At 33.8% G+C, this 18819-nt stretch overlaps 1 protein-coding gene across 2 annotated transcripts; it reads right to left on the bottom strand.

The window, feature by feature from the left end:
• Positions 1–10232: 10232 nt before the first annotated feature.
• LOC105049488 (uncharacterized) lies at positions 10233–14803 on the bottom strand. 2 transcript variants are annotated; one of them, XM_010929178.4, is made up of 3 exons: positions 14653–14803; positions 12926–13567; positions 10233–10696 (listed from the first exon to the last, which is right to left on the bottom strand). In XM_010929178.4, exons 2-3 carry the CDS (start codon positions 13486–13488, stop codon positions 10627–10629), a joined length of 633 nt encoding a protein of 210 aa, XP_010927480.1. In that variant the 5' UTR covers positions 13489–13567; positions 14653–14803; the 3' UTR covers positions 10233–10626. The 2 variants fall into 2 exon arrangements, with proteins under 2 accessions (XP_010927480.1, XP_010927562.1); XM_010929260.4 differs by having other exon boundaries at positions 12926–13564; positions 14653–14787.
• Between the last annotated feature and the right edge of the window lie 4016 nt (positions 14804–18819).

Below are 18819 nucleotides of genomic sequence, written 5' to 3'. Positions count from 1 at the left end.
TGATGTTTCATTAAGGGTAAGTGTAAAGAATAAGCTATATTTAATACGCATTAAATTTCAGGATATTATTATGTAGAATAGGCGTATTTTTGATTGAGGAATAAGCGTTGAGAAGAAGGGGATAGAATAAGCTGCGTCTGATACGTATTAAATGTCATGATAGCTTGGATTTTAGTTTCAAAAACAAATTATCCTCTCACTTTTTCGAATATTTTTATAGTGGAAAAGAGCAAAATGGTAATTAATGGGATGATAGATCAGAATATTTTTTCTAATAAATGTAAAAAAAATTATTTACATAAATAATTTAGTTTTTAACTTATTTATCAGATTGACGCAAAAACGATAAAACGTCATTTTGAATGGTGTTTTATTATCGCCGTATCATCCCCCATTTTCCACGTAGACGATGTCAAAAAAAATAAAATAAAAAATGTCAAATGATATGGTGTTTTTAAAAACGCCATATTATTTGGCATTTTTAATTTTTTCTCCAAAAAAAAAGAAAAAATGATAAAAAATAGAGAAAAATAAAAATAAAAAATTTTAAATTTATAAAAAAATAAAAATTTTAATTTTGATAAAAATAAAAATTATCATTTCAAATTAACATCCCCATTTCAAATTATCTTTTTAAAAAAAAATATCTGAAAAAAATTATTGTAAAAAAAATTAAAAATACCATAAAAAAAGAATTGAAAAGAAATAGAAATTATAATTTCAAATTTTAAGAAAATAGAAATTTTAATTTTAATTCAAATAAAAATCATCATTTCAAATTACAATCTCCTTTTCAAATTAACTTTTTAAAAAAAATATCATAAAAAAAAAATGAGAAAAAATTAAAAATTATAATTTTGAATAAATTTTAAAAAATAAAATTTACATTATAATTCAAAAAAAAAGATAATTTTAAATTATTTTCTCTATTTAAAAATAAATTTAAAAAAAATCTTAAAAAATCTAAAAAAATTTAAAAAATAAAAATACCATAAAAAATGAAAAGAAATGAGAAAAAAATAAAAATTATAATTTAAATTTTAAAAAAATAAAAATTTTAATTTTAATTCAAATAAAAAATATCATTTCAAATTACTTTCTTCATTTTTAATTAATTTTTAAAAAAAAAGATGTTCAAAAAAATAAAAAATTTAAAAAAAGAGCCATAAAAAAATCAAAAATTTAAAAAAATAGAAAAAAATAAAAAATTTAATTTAAAAAAATAAAATTTTTAATTTTAATTAAAATAAAAGACATCATTGCAAATTACTTTCTCCATTTCAAATTAATTTATTTAAAAAATATTACAAACAAATAAAAAAATATATTAAAAAAATTTCATAAAAATAAAAAATGATAAAAATAGAAAAAAATAAAAATTATAATTTTAAATTATAAAAAATTAAAATTTTAATTTGAATTCAAGAAAAATAAAAGTAAAAAATGCCATAAAAAAGTGAAAAAAGGGAAAAAAATAAAAATTATAAATTAATTTTTTTTTAAAAATAAAAAAATTAATTTTAATTTAAATAAAAAATATCATTTCAAATTACTTTCTCCATTTCAAATTATTTTTTTAAAAAAATATCTGAAAAAAGAAAAAAATTGGTGTAAAAAATAAAAAACATCATAAAAAATGAAAAAAGAAAAAAAATTGAATTGAAAAAAAAATTCTAATTCTAATTCAAAAATAAAAATTATAATTTTAAATTAAAAAATAAAAATTATAATTATAATTCAAAATAAAAAATGATAAAAAAATAAAAATTATAATTATTAATTAAAAAAATTAACTTTAATTCAAATAAAAAATTATCATTTCAAATTACTATCCTCATTTTAAATTAATTTTATTTATTAAAAAATTAGATAAAAATAACTAAAAAAATTAAAAAAATCATAAAAAAATAAAAGAAAATGCCAAAGGAAATGACGTTTTTGAAAATGCCATTCTCTTTGGTATTTTTGAAGCATAAAATCCAAAAAAAAACCCTCTCTCCCTCTTCTCTGACATTTCTCCGACATTTCTCCTCTCCGACGGCACGGCGGCGAGTTTCCGATGGTGGTGAGCTCCCTCCTCTTTCTCTCTCTCCCTCTTCCTCTCTCTCTCCCTCTTTTTCTTTGACCGCCGGTGACAGAAGGCCAACGGCGGCCCCCCGCGATGAGCCCCGGCCCTCCCCTTCCCTTGGCCAGCCCCCTCCTTTCCCTCTTCCTCTCTCTCTCTCCCTCTTTTTCCTTGGCCATCGGCGACAAACGACCGGCGATGGGCCCGCACTCCCCGACGGTGGCCCCCCGCGGCAGGCCCCGGCCCTCCCCTTCCCTTGGCCGGCCCCCTCTTCTCTCCCTCTTCCTCTCTCTCTTCCTCTTTTTCCTTGGTGCCGGTGACAGACGGCCGACGGTGGCCCCCCACAGCGGGCCTGCACGCTCCGACGGCGGCCCCTCGTGGCGGGCCCCGGCCCTTCCCTTCCCTTAGCCAGCCCCCTCTTCTCTCCCTCTTCCTCTCTCTCTCTCCCTCTTTTTCCTTGGCCGCTGGCGACAGACAGCCGGCGGCGGGCCCGCGCGCCCCGACGGCGGCCCCCCACGGTGGGCCCCGGCCCTCCCCTTCCCTTGGCCGGCCCTCTCTTCTCTCCCTCTTCCTCTCTCTCTCTCCCTCTTCTCTCCCTCTTCCTCTCTCTCTCCCTCTTTTTTTTTGGCCGCCGGTGACAGAGGACTGGCGGCAGCCCCCCCGATGATGGGCTGCGGCGGGCCCCTACTGCAGCCCCCCGATGATGGGCCCCGATGGCAGCCCCCCAGCGGCGGGCCCACGGTGGCCCCCCGACGGTGGGCCCATGCGGCCTTGTGGCGCCCTTCTGTTTCGATTCGCGGCGGCGGGCCCCGGCGACGGGCCGCGACAGCGGGCCCTGGAACGGCGACCCCGGCGGGGGGCCCCGACAGCGGATGGCGAAGGGCCCCGGTGGCCGGCCCTGTGGGGGCCCGCCGCCCTCAGGGCCCAACGGCGGCCCTCCGATGGCAGGCCCGTGCGGCCCTACAGCACCCTTCTATTTCGATCTTTTTAATTTTTATTTTTATCTCATTATTTTTATTTTTTATTTTTTATTTTTATCTCATTAGATTCAGATTTATTTTAAAATTCGATTCGATCATAATTTAAAAATTTTAAAATATATTGCATTTCATAAAAATGTAGACCTACCAGTTGATCAATATAGGATATTTTATGATATCCGTATAAAATATATATTTGATTATATATTTTTGTATGGATACCGTAAAATATATATATTGATCAATTGATTATCCAGTTTGAACAGTTTGAAAATTGTATTTAATTCTATAGGTAATTACATTATTCGAATGATATGCGGAGAATGGGAAGCAGAAGGCATTGGTTGATATTTATGGAGAATAGGAACCGCCTTATGCTAAATTATCCTATTATATAGCTGCACTTCAACATGCAAATCTCGATACAGTTGTTTCATGAAATTTTTTTCAAACTGTGAATTCCAATGTCCGAGTTTTAAATTATATTTTCTAGGCTTTCAAACCATCTATCCAAGATTTTATGCACTGCCGTCCTGTAATTAGCATTGATGGCACGCACTTGTATGAAAAGTTTAAAGGTAAGATGTTAATTGCAACAGGAATTGATGCAGAGAATGAGATATTTCTATTAGCATATGCAATTGTGGATGAGAAGACGACTGCAAGTTGGAGTTAGTTTTTTTTCCAGCTCAAAACACATATCTTCAAAGATAGAAATGGAATATGCTTAATTTCTGACAGACATCCAGGTATATTAAATGCTATCGCAGATGAGTCTATTGGATGGAGTCCATCACGTGTCTATCACCAATACTACTTAAGATATATCTGCAGTAATTTCAACACTCATTTTAAAAATACGCAGCTGAAAAGAGCAGTATGGCAAGAAAGAAGCACTCATCAAGTTTACATGTTCAACTTTATCATGGGTAGAATCGGAACAGTGAATGAAGAGGCTTGAAGCTGGTAAGTGAAGCATGTACAAATATCCATGTTCACACGTTTTACCTGTGTGTCAAGAAATTGCTGTACATTTTAATGGTTTTGTGGATGATGCATATATAATTACAGAATATATGAATGCTTGGAGCAGTGACTTTAATCCATTACCACATGAAGATTATTGGATGCATACATATATGTTCAAATGTATTCTTGATCATCATCGTTTGAGATCCAAGCAGAAAGGTAGACCAAAGTCAACAAAACTACGAAATGAGATGGATGATAGGCAAATAAGAAGTAAGAACCACTGTGGCATTTGTAAGGAATAGGGTCATGACCGTTGCCGCTATCCTAGAATACTTCAACACACTTCAACTTCAAGCAGTGAAAGAAATTAAAGGCTCCGAAGATGTATTTTTGTTATTGTTTTATGTATTTCTGTGAGATTGTATTTGAATATACGTGTTTAATATCCTGAGATGAACTGAATTTTATGTTTAAGTTGTATTGTATGACAATATTGTTTAAAATATATTTCTCATAAAATGAATGACTATCATATTTTTTATTTTTTAATACACTTGTGATAATATCATTATTTTAGATTCATTAGCGTATTATGGCTTACGATCTGCGGCATCTCGATCCTCGAGACAGCAGTATTCTTACATTGCAGGAATACCATCGATCACAGACTATTTTAGATGGCGGCGTAAGCATTCCAATCCTATTTACTATTTAATTTTTTTTAAAAAAGTCATATACATTATCTAATTATTATATTTTATTACAGGAGCCCAGACACTTTCGTCTACGACGATCCGATGCTGACTTCTGGAGGACAGAGAACATCCCACATAGAGTGCTGGATTATTTACGATATTTTAGATTTTATGGAGTATATCGGATTAATCGTATACGGATGGACGTTAATCTTATTACTGCTTTGCATGAAAGATGACGTCCAGAGACACACACATTTCATCTTCCATTTGGTGAGACGACCATCACTTTATAGGATGTCAGCATCCTTACTGGACTACCAGTTGATGACGATCCAGTTATCAGAATTGATCCCACGCTTACCATTCCAGAGTGGTAGGCTTTGTGCTTGCGATTGCTAGGGTTTGAGCTTGACGCACACTTTTTCGATCATTCATGACTCAAGATTGAGTGTTTGGATGATCGTTATCGATATTTTCATATTATGGATGATGCACCAGAAGAGATGGTGCAGCAGTATGTTAGAGGTCAGGTGTTGCGATTGTTAGGTGGTGTCCTGTTACCGGATACTTCATCGAATAAGATGAAGTTGATATTTTTATCATTATTAGAGGATTTAGACTTCGCTCGTAGACTCAGTTGGGGCAGTGCAGTACTAGCTTGTCTGTATAGAGTTATGTGTCGGAGTTCTTATGCTGATCAGAGCAAGATTGATGGTTATCTTGTATTATTACATATATGTGAATTAAAAAAATTTATTTTTAATATTCAATTATATTTCAAACATTGGGTATATCATGTATGATTTTTTTAAAATTTGCAGATTTAGATATGGGAGAGTATGCCGACTATCAGTCCATTACGATGACAGTTGCTCGAGATGCCATCAGAGCAGCATGATCCTGATGTTCCATTCAGACTAGACGGACCATTGAAATATAGGTATAAAAATATTATTTTTTTTATTTGAAACTTACTATTTTAAATTCGATAAAATTTATTTAACATGAGTAGATTGTAAAACGATGGAACGTTGCATTCAACATTCATCACGTATCGACGAGAGTGGCACGGGTTTATAGGTGCCAGTTGGATACATTAGTTGATACATATAGACGGATAAATTTTAAATTTTTTACAAATATCATTTTACAGTATTCATAATCTATTAAAATTTTAGCTTACTAATTTTTTTTATTTTAACTCTATCAGTTTTTATGGGAGCTATATACAGATGAGATATTGGCTATATTACCGCAGATATGTACAGTTGGACATGACATATGAACTGCTAGGGTGCCACTTATTTGTTTTGATGTGGTAGCGTGGCATCTTTCTGATCGTGTCCTGCGGCAGTTTGATCAAATTCAGGGCATCCCAGAGCAGTTTGATACCAGCCAGAGATTTCATCGTATTGATCGACGAGGGAGAGCTCGTATTGACTGACGTATCAGACATGCAGAGTACATCAATATTTGGGATGCACATCGAGATCACATTGTTCATGGTGATCCCATTTTGAGAGGCCATTCATATATCGATGACTATGGCTTGATTTTTTAGCATTACAGTGCGAGTCATTAGACAGCCTCGGTATGCAGTTTTCGGATACGAAAGCGAGAGTTTTGCTGTGCGTCTTTTGGTAAGACTATGAAAATTAATTTATATTATTTATGTTATACTTTTATTTTATATTTTACAGTATATTGACTATTTTATTTTTTATTTTGTAGACTGATTCTATGTCGAATCTTGTGTTGGACGCTCGTCGTGCTTTATCTACGACTGATGAGGACGAACGGATTCGGATACTGCGTGAGATAGAGAGAACAAGTTCTGAAATATTGGTGGCGATTGATGTTGATCCATATAGCTGTGCGCCTTGGTATGGAGCAGCCGATGTGTCAGATATGAGATATACGCCGTCACCATATGTTCCACATATGCCATCACTGCATATTCCGTAGATGTCATCACTAGATGCTGCACAGATGCCACCATCTTTTGATCCACAGATGGCAGTGCCTTCTTCTTCCTACATCCTCCAGATGACATCATCGGGTACCAGTTGGCCACATGAGTATGATACTTTCTTTTCAGGCCCATCCGTGTATCCAGATGAGAGGGTTGAGCGGGTCGCTCAGTCCATAAATGATCCGACAGCATCAGTTATTCCTGAGCAGCATGACTAACAGATTTCCTCCACTGATATAGGGGAGGAGCCATCACAGCAGGAGCAGGAGCAGCTGTTGAGGACCTTCTTGAGAAGGTCCAAGCGACCACAGGCACTACGACGTCCTTGTGGGACTTAGTCTTTTTTAGATTTGTACTTAGTATTTTTGAAACTTTTATTGTACTATTTTTTATATGTCTGATATTTTTATTTCATTTAATATTATTAATTATTAATTTTATTTTATATTATTTAATTTCAAGTGATCGAATATTATGCTTTGTAGATATGGTTACACATACTCTAATGTGTCTCAAAACATTAGGAGAGAAAAAGTTATGCTAAAAAGATTATAAAAATTATAACATAAATAATAATAATATATCAGATAATTTAATTATGAGATGAATCAGACCGCACTGGTACATCTCGATCTAGTACGAACACCAACAGCTACGTACGGTGCGGTATGGGAAAAAAATTAATTAATTTGAAATGGAGAAAGTAATTTGAAATGATGTTTCTTATTTGAATTAAAATTAAAATTTTTATTTTTTAAATTTAAAATTATAATTTTTATTTTTTTTATTTTTTTATCATTTTTTTATCATTTTTTATTTTTTTTATTTTTTTAGATTTTTTAAGATATTTTTTAAAAAAATTAATTTTAAATAGGAAAAATAATTTGAATTTATGTTTTTTATTTGAATTAATATTTAAATTTTTATTTTTTTCTCATTTTTCTCTTATTTTTTACTTTTTTGTTTGGAATATTTTTTAAAAAAAATAATTTGAAATAGAGAAAGTAATTTGAAATGATATTTTTTATTTTAATTAAAATTAAAAAATTTATTTTTTAAATTAAAAATTATATTTTTTATTTTTTATTTTTTAAATATTTTGTTTTTTATGGCACTTTTTTTTAATTTTTTATTTTTTTGACATATTTTTAAAAAAAATTAATTTGAAATGGGGAAAATAATTTGCAATGATGATTTTTATTTGAATTAAAATTAAAATTTTTATTTTTTAAAATTTAAAATTATAATTTTTTTTCTCATTTTTTCTCATTTTTTATTTTTTTAATTTTTTAAAAAAAATTTGAGATATTTTTTAAAAAAATTAATTTTAAATGGATAAAATAATTTAAAATTATCTTTTTTATTTGAATTAAAATTTTTATTATTTAAAATTTATTTAAAATTATAATTTTTATTTTTTTTTTTCATTTTTTTATAATTTTTTAAAAAATATAATTTGAAAAGGAGATTGTAATTTGAAATGATGATTTTTATTTGAATTAAAATTAAAATTTTTATTTTTTTAAAATTTAGAATTATAATTTTTATTTTTTTTCAATTTTTTTGTGATCTTTTTAATTTTTTTTTACATCAATTTTTTTCAGATATATTTTTAAAAGGATAATTTGAAATGGGGATACTAATTTGAAATGATAATTTTTATTTTTATCAAATTAAAATTTTTATTTTTTTATAAATTTATTATTTTTTTATTTTTTACCATTTTTTCTTTTTTTTTGAGACAAAATATTAAAAACGTCAAATAATATGATATTTTTAAAAACGTCATTTGGAATGGCATTTTTAAAAACGCCATTTGGAATGGCATTTTTAAAAAACACCGTATCATTTGACATTTTTTATTTTTTATTTTTTTGCATCGTCTACGTGGAAAATGGGGAGTGACGTGGCGATGATAAAATACCATTCAAAATGATATTTTATCATTTTTATAACAATCTAATAAATAAGTTAAAAATTAAATTATTTATATAAATAATTTTTTTTTATATTAATTAAAAAAAGGACTCTGATAGACCAGCCGATTGTACGATATTAATCTATTCCACCAATTTTGGTGGAGTAGACTTTATACTGTGTCGAGGGATATCCCCTGCCATGATATAAGCTTCTATTCTAAAATATTTGGCACCCAAGAGTTCGAAAGGATATCCCATATTAGGGAATATCCTTCTGCTTGTACGGAACCAAAGACAAGTTATTGAAGTTACTATAGATCTCTATAACCTTCAAACATGGTCCGGAATTGAACTGAAACTATCCAAATAAACGTATTGTCTGATCATCCATCAAAGAATCTTCTGCCCCCTACCAAACCGAGACTTGGTCCATGCTAATCTGAATCTGGCAGAAACAAGATCGGGTTGGATTTTGTTTCCTCTTTGTGGCCAATTCACCTATCCTGGGAACCCAAAGTAGCTTCAGGAATGTACTCCGGTGACCTATGAGATGAAAATATGCTGCCATTCACCTCCTCATCACCTGAAAGTGAAGAACTACATTATTAACTAGCTGAGAACACCTCTCTCGAAAAATATGTTTTCCAACTCAAATTTTTTTCTCCATAAATACGCTTACTGAGATCTCTCGTATGATGAATGTGCTTCTTGTGAATGACGTAGCAATGTCGAGGAGCAGGGAGGATTGTTTTGCTTGGCTACATGAGATGTGGGGCCATGACAAACGTCAGCCGCAGAGCAGAACTGGAAATATTATGATGAGATTTTCCTAAAAAGAATATTGTGATGGGAACACTACCATTCTTTCACAAAGTGGGAACCATGCGTCCGTCCAGCTACAATTACATCTAAACCTTCGCACAATCGTAGGGTCACAACATTGTAGCATAAAGATCACAGGTTCAAAACATGGATATAAATCTCTCCAAACATGAGGATAAAGCTGTGTGCATCTACCCTTCCCATCTCGCAATGGTAGGTAAGAACGTTGCATACTGAGATGCCTTTGAATTACATGTAAGCAACCTCAGGTGAACTTTATTTTGCTCCTCTTAAATTGAAGGGCTAGTAATTGGATAAAGTTGCTGATGGCCCTTCCAAAAACAATCATAATTTTTCTAGATATAGTAATCTTGTGCGCTTTTCTCACTCAAGAAACCACTAGTCACCGCAAGCATTGGCTAGTAAGAGTAACACAACCTGCATTTGTTTCCAGCATCTTCTGCTATCCATTTCATCTAAACTGACAAATTTCAAGCATTATACCTCAATCCAACTTATTCACTCGTATCCTTATGAAGACTTTACGAAAAATACAAGTTCTTAATTTAATATAAAGCTGTTCGCGAGGAATTCTCTAACTAATGTCCTATAATCTGTATTCACTGATTGTAACTGATGAATTCTTTGACCTCTTTAATTCTTGACTTTCTCATCAAAGTTAGACTGAAAAATTTTGCCGGCAATCTCTGAATCAAACAATCATGGGGAAGCAAACACTAGTGTAAAAACAGCAGCAGATCAATGACATCCATGGTGACGAAAAAAATGGTCAACAGACTAACATATGGTAAAACAAGCGAGCAAATAAAACACTATGTAGAAAAGATTAAAGCTACAGAAGAACAAGATACAAGGAGATAAATATACCCAGAATGACAAAATTGAAATCCTGAAAACAGATGCAGGAAATCTCAAACATGGGCTGCAACAAAAGAAAACAAAAAAATGAGTGAATAATCTCATGATTGTTGCCACATGTTGTCATGTCCTTCCCCCAAGCAATCAGTTCAAAGAATATCTCTGTAGTTGATAAAGGCAGGAATAGGCAACTTTGCTGGGGAAAGTAGTAGAACCTTGCAAGCATCTGCCTGATTGCATAGCGCTTGTTTAGTTGCCAGAGAAGAGAACCATGCCTGCCTGCTTCTGTCCATGGATCCAGTTTAACAGAACATAAAACTTACTGAATCACACACTCACATCTTCTAATACCTTCATGTTCACATTCCTCATCTGATAAGCCATCATCACTGTGGAATTTTAAAATTTCATATTAGCAGCATAAGAATAAGATTTAATTTAGCAGTCAGAACAGATGCGTCTATATACATAGATTAATGACCTATAGTATGTCAAGCAAGCTAACATAGAAATAATAAACCTTGTCACCTGTGTATCCTAATTGCTGCATGACTATGGGAATGTTTCCCTATAAACACTTTGAAAATTGTAAGAAGCCAATGCCTGAATGCTTCCCACCGTGCTCAGAACACCCCAGAACCCTACACTGACAGATAATGAGCAACAGCTCCAGGTGACAAGGTGTTGGAACCAAGCATGTATTGGAGTAGAATCAGGAAAAAACTCCTATATGGACATGTACCAATCCATCATGTACCGGCAGCGGCCCATATTAGAATTTTATAATCTTTCCTATCCTGGACCACATACTGAACCTTATGCAAACTTCCAATTATTCTACCAATTGGTCCAATTCTTTATTGTCCTCTCTGCTTTTAACATGATCCAATACCCATGCGTCTTTAAAAGGGACCAATCATGCTCTCAGTTGCATATGCAAACCATTCCACCGGTTCCCCATGTCGGTGTCACCATAATTCGTAGAATGAAAACAGAATGAGGGTGACAATATTAGAGTTAAGAATGCAATTTCCCAACATTTGAACAGCTAAATCATATAGTAGAAGACGTCTACAGATATATGGCACCTCATAGATCATACCTAAGACATGCTTCATATAACCCCTTGTCAAAAGATCCACAGCATATGAAGTAGTGCCAGAACTTTGCTTGCACTTTTCATGTGTCAGTGGTAAACCATTACCAACACTCCATCTGATTGGCAAAGCCTGAACGTATGGGATTCTGGCATTATTGCTGAAAAAGGCAATTGGTAACACTCACCATCAGACATTATTTCATGTTACCACTCAACATTTCTGTTCAGAATGTCATAAATATCACTCTTGGAAACATTATCGATATACCAAACCCATGTAGTAAGACTGCTGAATCTCACCTTACACGATCAGATTATCACTAGATATCTAGATTCCCAAATTTTTTATCCCCTCTTGTTGTGTCTTTTCCGCTTATGGATGTCCACGATCTCTTTGCCTAGTGATGTTCAAAGTTGCTACCTGAACGATTGACATCCACTGAAACATCTGGGTTTATAATGCACAAACATATAAAAGCAAACAAACATATATACATAACCCATATATGGATATAAACAACTCAACTAAGCCTTGTCGGCTACATGAATCCTTTTCCTCCATTCCGCTCGGTTTTGGATCACTTTTTTCCAAATATGCTGAGATATCACGTCCTTATTACTTTATTACATGTAATTTTCAGCCTACCTCTGCCCCCCTTCATTCCTACTGCATTTATCAAATCATTCCTTCATACTGTAAATTCATATAGCATAAAAAAATATACATATACATGGACATAAATGTACTAATTATGGATATGTATAGATTCATATGTATATACTAACATTTGTAAGAACAAATAACTGTGTGTTGGTACATATCAAATCAGTGCATCCAAGCATGCATGAAAACTAGAATATCATATGTAAACATGCATATTACATATATAGGCACATAAAATTATTCATATATATCATAAAGTTATGCATATGTATATGATCACAACTTTAGACTTTGTCAACATGGGATCAAACACAGCTTCCACAAATAAAAGCATGACAAATAGTCAAATACACATTAGGGCACATTTGGTTCGCAATAGGAATCAGAATCGAAATGGACAAATCCCCCGATGTGTTTTCATGACCGAAATCATAATCAGAATAGGTTGAATGCTAGGGGAAAGTAGGGATTGGGTTTCGGGAGATTGGGGCATTCCCATTTCCTCATAAAATAGGAATTAGAATGGGACTCTCCCCAACCAAATGGCTGGAATGAGAGCCTCCCATTCCCATTCTAGAGTCTAACTCTGCCAACCAAACATGCCCTAAGAATATAATACAATTATGGATCAGGTTTCAATTGTTTACATTTTGTAGACTATACGACAGAAGTGTCTAAAAAGATTAGAAAAATAATTCATTTAGTAAAGTTAACAAAAAGACAAATGATATGAACAAATCATACATGAATTGTCTCCTCCAATCAATATATAATGCATAAACAAGTTTCAAGCAGCGTGAAATATTTGAAGTTCCCATTTAAAATTGTCTACTAATATTTAGGTGGCGAACATACCTAACTTCAAACTCCCTTATCTCAGCAAGCTCTTTTCCACATGCATCAGTCCACTGCACTTTCCTCCTTTCAATACAGCAAGATGTATTGTTTGGCATCTCTTCCACAGATTCACGTGCATCATCAACCTCAGAAACCACTGCAGAACGGTCTGCGAAGGGCCTTTTCAGATTACTCTTGAGATAAGCATTTCTTACATTACCATTAATACCATCATTAATTGCTAGCTTGCCCTTATGAGAAGAAGATAAAGAAGAAGAAGAATCTGACAAAACTTCAGGCTGATGGGCAGGACCCACTTTAGGGGGAGATGGACCATCAATTCCTGCAGGCACACAACCAAAGCAGATGAAGGAGGCACACCCACAGGAAGATTGGTTTTTCCTGGAAGCCAGTTGAAATTCTGTCTCAACTTCCTGCTCAACCAATTGATACTGATTCCACGGTGAAACTCTCATAGGCCTTTCTTCATTTCTCCGGCCAAGGAGCAGAAGGGCAAGGCCTTTGCTATATCCTGATGCTGAAGAAGAAAAGAATCCTCCTCCTTCCACAGCCAATAGCATTTCCACTGCTCACCCAGACCACATAAATTTTCTTCTAGCCCGCCAAGTGGCAACTCCTTTTATCCATCAATAATTTCTACTGCATGAAAGTTCACACACAAAACAATTTAAATTATGCTGCTATTGATCTTTTATATAATATATACAGTTGCGAAGATCAGGCTCCCCATCTAAACAATTTTCAACTATTTATTCCTCAGAATGTTTAATATATCACTGTAATTGTAAGAAGTGAGATTGTCAACAAGTTGATGCTGATAACCAATTCATCACAGATAGGAAATGATTTTGAGACTACAGAACCAGTTGATAAGATGCTCCCTTTCGATAGGGACAAACACAGCATGAAATTAAGGACCCAAACTTTAAAATTTTGGTCAGTAATTTGGATATCCCTGATCGCGTTCCTTCTAATTATTTTCTGTTTGATGCATTACATTGGAAGATGTTTAAAATCTTCATGTGAATTCAAATCCTTCAAATCTACTATTCAAGTTCTGTAAACGTTGCTCGACATCAAAACCTTCAGTTGTGGCACATCATCAAAAGAAAAGAGTTCTTTCCAGGTATACATGGGCATGCCAATGAATAGAATGCATGTAGAAAAATTTATCAAACAAATGTCATCAAAAATGGAAAAAGTTAATCTTTTCCCCGGAGCAAAGGGGAACCTTTGTTAATGAAAGGACATCTGAGTATTTAAGCCATAGAAATTGGTTTATCTAATGGAGAATCGGTAAGAGATTGGCGGCTTCACTCTTAAAATAAACATAATAATTTTTCAAGGCATGTCATAAATCTTCGACTCATTAGTACAATTAAAGTCCGCGGATCAAAGCAAAAGATCAAATGCGATCACCGCTTCGACCAAAAGGGGAAAAGAAGAAACCTTTTTGATGTAAACTGATACAATTTGATTTCTATTTCGTGCAGACATGTCCAAAAAAAGAACTGACCGTTTTTAAATTTAAAAAAAAAAAATCGGAGATCGCAACGTAGAACCAAAGCACATTCAGCTGATCTGTGATACTCGTCGGAAACCCTAATCCCGTTCCCTCTCTGTCAGTTAAAACGCCGATCTGGGGCTTCTGCTGGCCCTTATTTACTCCAAAATTTTGCCAATAATTCCTCGAAAAAAATGAGAAAAATCGGAAGGCATCATACCTGAAAGATATCGCCGGATCCCACGAGATTGGCCACGAAGATTCGGCGGCGACGATCTATTCGCAGAAGAAATCGCGGCCTTCGCTGATTCGAGATCTCAGCATCCAGCACTCAGGAACGGAAAGGAAAAGCGAAGGTTAGAAACGAAGAGTCGCTTTAAAGCGCGCTTCGGGTCGGCGAGGAATTGGGTCACGTGCATCTATGGGGGGTTATGTGTAAAAAAGTATACATTTTGTCGGCAACTTGCGTGCCGCGATTTATTACTCAAACAAATCTTGCATATAAACCCCTTTACTACCGGACGTTACGGGTTGTCACAGCATTTGGCGGTGCTCTTTAATCAACAGTGTGTGATGTGTAAACGCACTACTCTTGATCGGCATTTTTGGTGGAACAAGATTCAGATATAAACCCCCTTGCGTACTCGATATTACCTGTGAGTGCGTAAATTATTGCAGGATCTTTGATTCAGTAATATAAATGTCCAAAAAGAGTTTATATGCAAAAATGCAAATGATAATCTGGGCAAACCATTTTGAAGAGATTGGCTAAGAACAAATTTACATGTAACTCGCTGCCGTACTTACTCTCACATATTCCGTATGCAAATCATCAAAGGTTTTTAGATAATGTTCTAATTTCTAAAAGAGGTTATATGTAAAACATAGAAACAATTTGTTTAGAAATTCTGCTTTTGCGCTGTTAAACCAAGCTGATGGATGCTATGTTTTCTTTTTTTCTTTTTTATTTTTTCGACTACTTGGAGGAATGCCTCCGGGATGGAGCTCTACTTCGAATACGGCACTTGATGGGCTTGATCTTGGAGTGCCAGTAATTATCATGCACAAGATACTAGAAGGAATTCTTTGTTCATCACCCCCCAGCAAAAAAAAAGCAAACTGCATCATACGATTGGATCATATAATGCAATTAATAATGGAACGGACATTTAATACAACTCAACTTTTTCTTTCAACTTTTTTTTAATAAAAATATCCATTCACTCCAAGATACAAAAAGTCATAATAACAAACAAGATATCATATAAAAATATAAGAAGTTATATATATTATTCATTCAAGATGTTATAGAATTAAAAAAAAAAAGAATATTTTTACTTTTTCATGTCTTATATGATTTCTTGTGGATCCTATGATATTTCAGATAATATTATGATTTTTTATGCTTGGTGTGATATGCTATATCAGTAATATTACTTTTCGATGATTATTTATAGAATGCAATAGAATGTTATACTATTATTATGATATTCTATTATTTTTTATGACATTCTATTGATTATTATGATGTTCTGTTATTATCTATGACATCCTGACCAAGTATGAGTAAAATAGAGTAAAAGGAGAAAAAGAATATTTTAGTCAAAAAAAATTGAGAAAAAATTTAAACTGCATTAAATATCTTTCTCATTATTAATTATGCTATGTGGTCCAATCAAGTGAAGTAGTGCATTTTTTCTCTACCGATGGCAGCGGATAAAGAATTTCTCAAGATACAACAATATGTAGATCACTATATTCTCAATTTATCCTATGGTCCATGTTAGTGCTTCTCCTGTTACTGAATGCCCCTAGCAAAGTAGGATGTTTAATGTTGTTTTAGCTCTTAGCAATTAAATATGACAATCAAGGTTCGTGATTAATGGTTTACTTCTAATTAGCCAAGCACCAGTGAGTAATAACTTAATGATCAAATGTATTATCTTTAGATTCAATTTGTGCATGGTGCATCTAGTTGATTTAAATATTGCCTTTGGCAAATTAGCGCATGCAGTGATTTGGGATCTCAAAAGGGCAAAAAAATGATGGTAGAGTGAAATAATGTAGGCAACCATATAGCGCAAGTAGTGAATTTTTTCTTATATAAAACCAAAGAAGTAATGAATCTTTCAAATATAGGTCAAAGGTAAATTGAGAAACAAATATTTCAAGGGCATATAATTTCATGCATGATTGAAGAAGGTGATGAAACATCAAAAATTAGTAGGCCAAAGTGGATCAATTATATAAGAAAGATAAGTTATAATATTGAGTCAAGGGAAACAACAAGTTGGATCATATAATTTAGCATATTCATGTGCTTGTACATTATCCCAACCAAAAACCAAACCATTCACCCCGAATGGATGGTTATTTTCAAGAACTCTCCAAAAGTCACCATATGCTGCTTGCAACCTAATTAAAGTGCCATGTATTTACACCTCCTATTGCTATTCCTTTTAATTTCTCTTTGGTGAATGAGTTTTCGTGCATCTTACTTCCCTGTGGCTAAAAACAATTAAAATGTATGTTAAAGAGGAGTAAGATAGTTTGGTCCATAACTATAGTTTACATATTGATTAAAGAGGATCAACAGACCTATCTTAAATCACTTTGGTTATTTTTGGTAGGTTTGAAAATGATCTGAGAGCAAGAGTCGCCACATAGTAAGCCTAATTGCATGCCTGAAGTTTTGAATATCATGACTTCCTATGTGTCATTCAGTCGAAGTCTCTTTTAAGATCTATGATGTTTGAACTGAACCCTTAGAGGGTTTAATTCATGCACCGGTTGAAGACATATCATGATATTTGAGTCTCCAAATAAGCTAGACAAAATAAAAAATTTCTTATTAGAAAATATATCAATTGATATCTTTTAATTTGGGAAGATGTGGATAAAATACCTAAAGGTAGAAGCTGATATCTATTTCTCGTAGAAGTTTAATTTTTTACAATCACTTTCTTTAGTCATGCCCATTTTAATGAAGCTGTGTATTATTATCCAATTAAAATAGAAAATAGACTCGAATTTTGTAAAGGCAAGCATCACAAATAGAAATAGATGTATTTCAATCAATTTTGTTTCATAGCTAATGAAAAAGGGATCTAAAATTCAACTTTCAAATTCTCCTATTTTCTGTATTTTTTGGAAAGACCCAAGTTGAGCAGATTACAAGAAATCATTTTTTTCTTCCTGATCAAATTACACATATTTATGAATTTATAATTAAACTAATTATGCAACATAATATAATAGAGCATATATTAAAGGGTAATATATACCATCAATCTTCTAAATTCAAGAAGTGCTGCTATCTTGAAAGCTCAAACAATAAAACAATCGGAGATCCATTCATATGTGAAGCAAAAACATCAATTTAAATTTGATTGCCTCCAAGGATAAAACTGTCTATCTGCTAGAGGCACTAACAAATATGTTATAGGACAAATAAAATTGGATGCACCTCTCACTGTATAGCATGTAAAATAGTATATGAGGCATCATTTTTTTTTCTTTTGATCGAAATGGATTATTATACATATCTAGTGTGAATATATCCAAAAAAATCAAGTAGTAAAATATCTCTAAAGGGTTGAGGCCCTCCTCAGAAGTCCATAAAAAGTTCCTAGTGTGTGCTGTACCATATGTTGTAATCCAATCAGTTGCAATATTTGTTTCTCAGAAAGCATGTCTAACTATAAGTTCTGTGCATTCAGAAAATAAGATCGAGATGTCTCGTAGTGGAGGATAGTCAACGGCTCTTTGCATACAACCCCATGACCATGCCACCACCATAGTCGAGTCTCCCTCAATAATCATGTAGTTTGCTCCCAAAAGCGTATATGGCCCATGTCCAAGTTGCACTCAACTCTGCCTTAAGAACCATGGGCTCAAAAAGATGACAGCCTCCTATCGCCACCAACCTGAAATTAGGCCCTCGAATCACAAATCCAGCATCGCCACTTATGTCTGTGAAACTCCCATCAAAATTGACCTTAGAGGTAGAGGTTTCCAGACTATGAAAATCTATCGAGTTGCTACAAGAACATAGTAAATTTTTCAGATCTTTGGAGGTCTAAAAGTCACATCAATCAGTTTCAACACCAAGATTGGGGCTCTCTACAAGATGTACATCACTGGACATCTCTTGGTCTCGAAGACTACACCATTTCCTAGCCAACCAGATGTGCTAGGGGATGTAGACTACCTAGATGGCAGCATATCTAGACTCATCACCCCTACTCTTCGCCTCAAAAGATCAAGGAACACCTCGGTCGGATCTTCAATTGGAATAATCTGATGATACTGACTCGCTAACAACCACACTTGTTTAGTCAATGGCATAAAAAAGGGTGTGCTCCATCGTTTCCTCCTCTGCTCCGCA

The sequence above is a fragment of the Elaeis guineensis genome, chromosome 2 (assembly GCF_000442705.2).
Source record: "Elaeis guineensis isolate ETL-2024a chromosome 2, EG11, whole genome shotgun sequence".
Lineage (NCBI taxonomy): Eukaryota > Viridiplantae > Streptophyta > Magnoliopsida > Arecales > Arecaceae > Elaeis > Elaeis guineensis.
The sequence above is the reverse complement of the archived record's forward strand: the minus strand, read 5'-3'. Positions and strand labels throughout refer to the sequence as shown.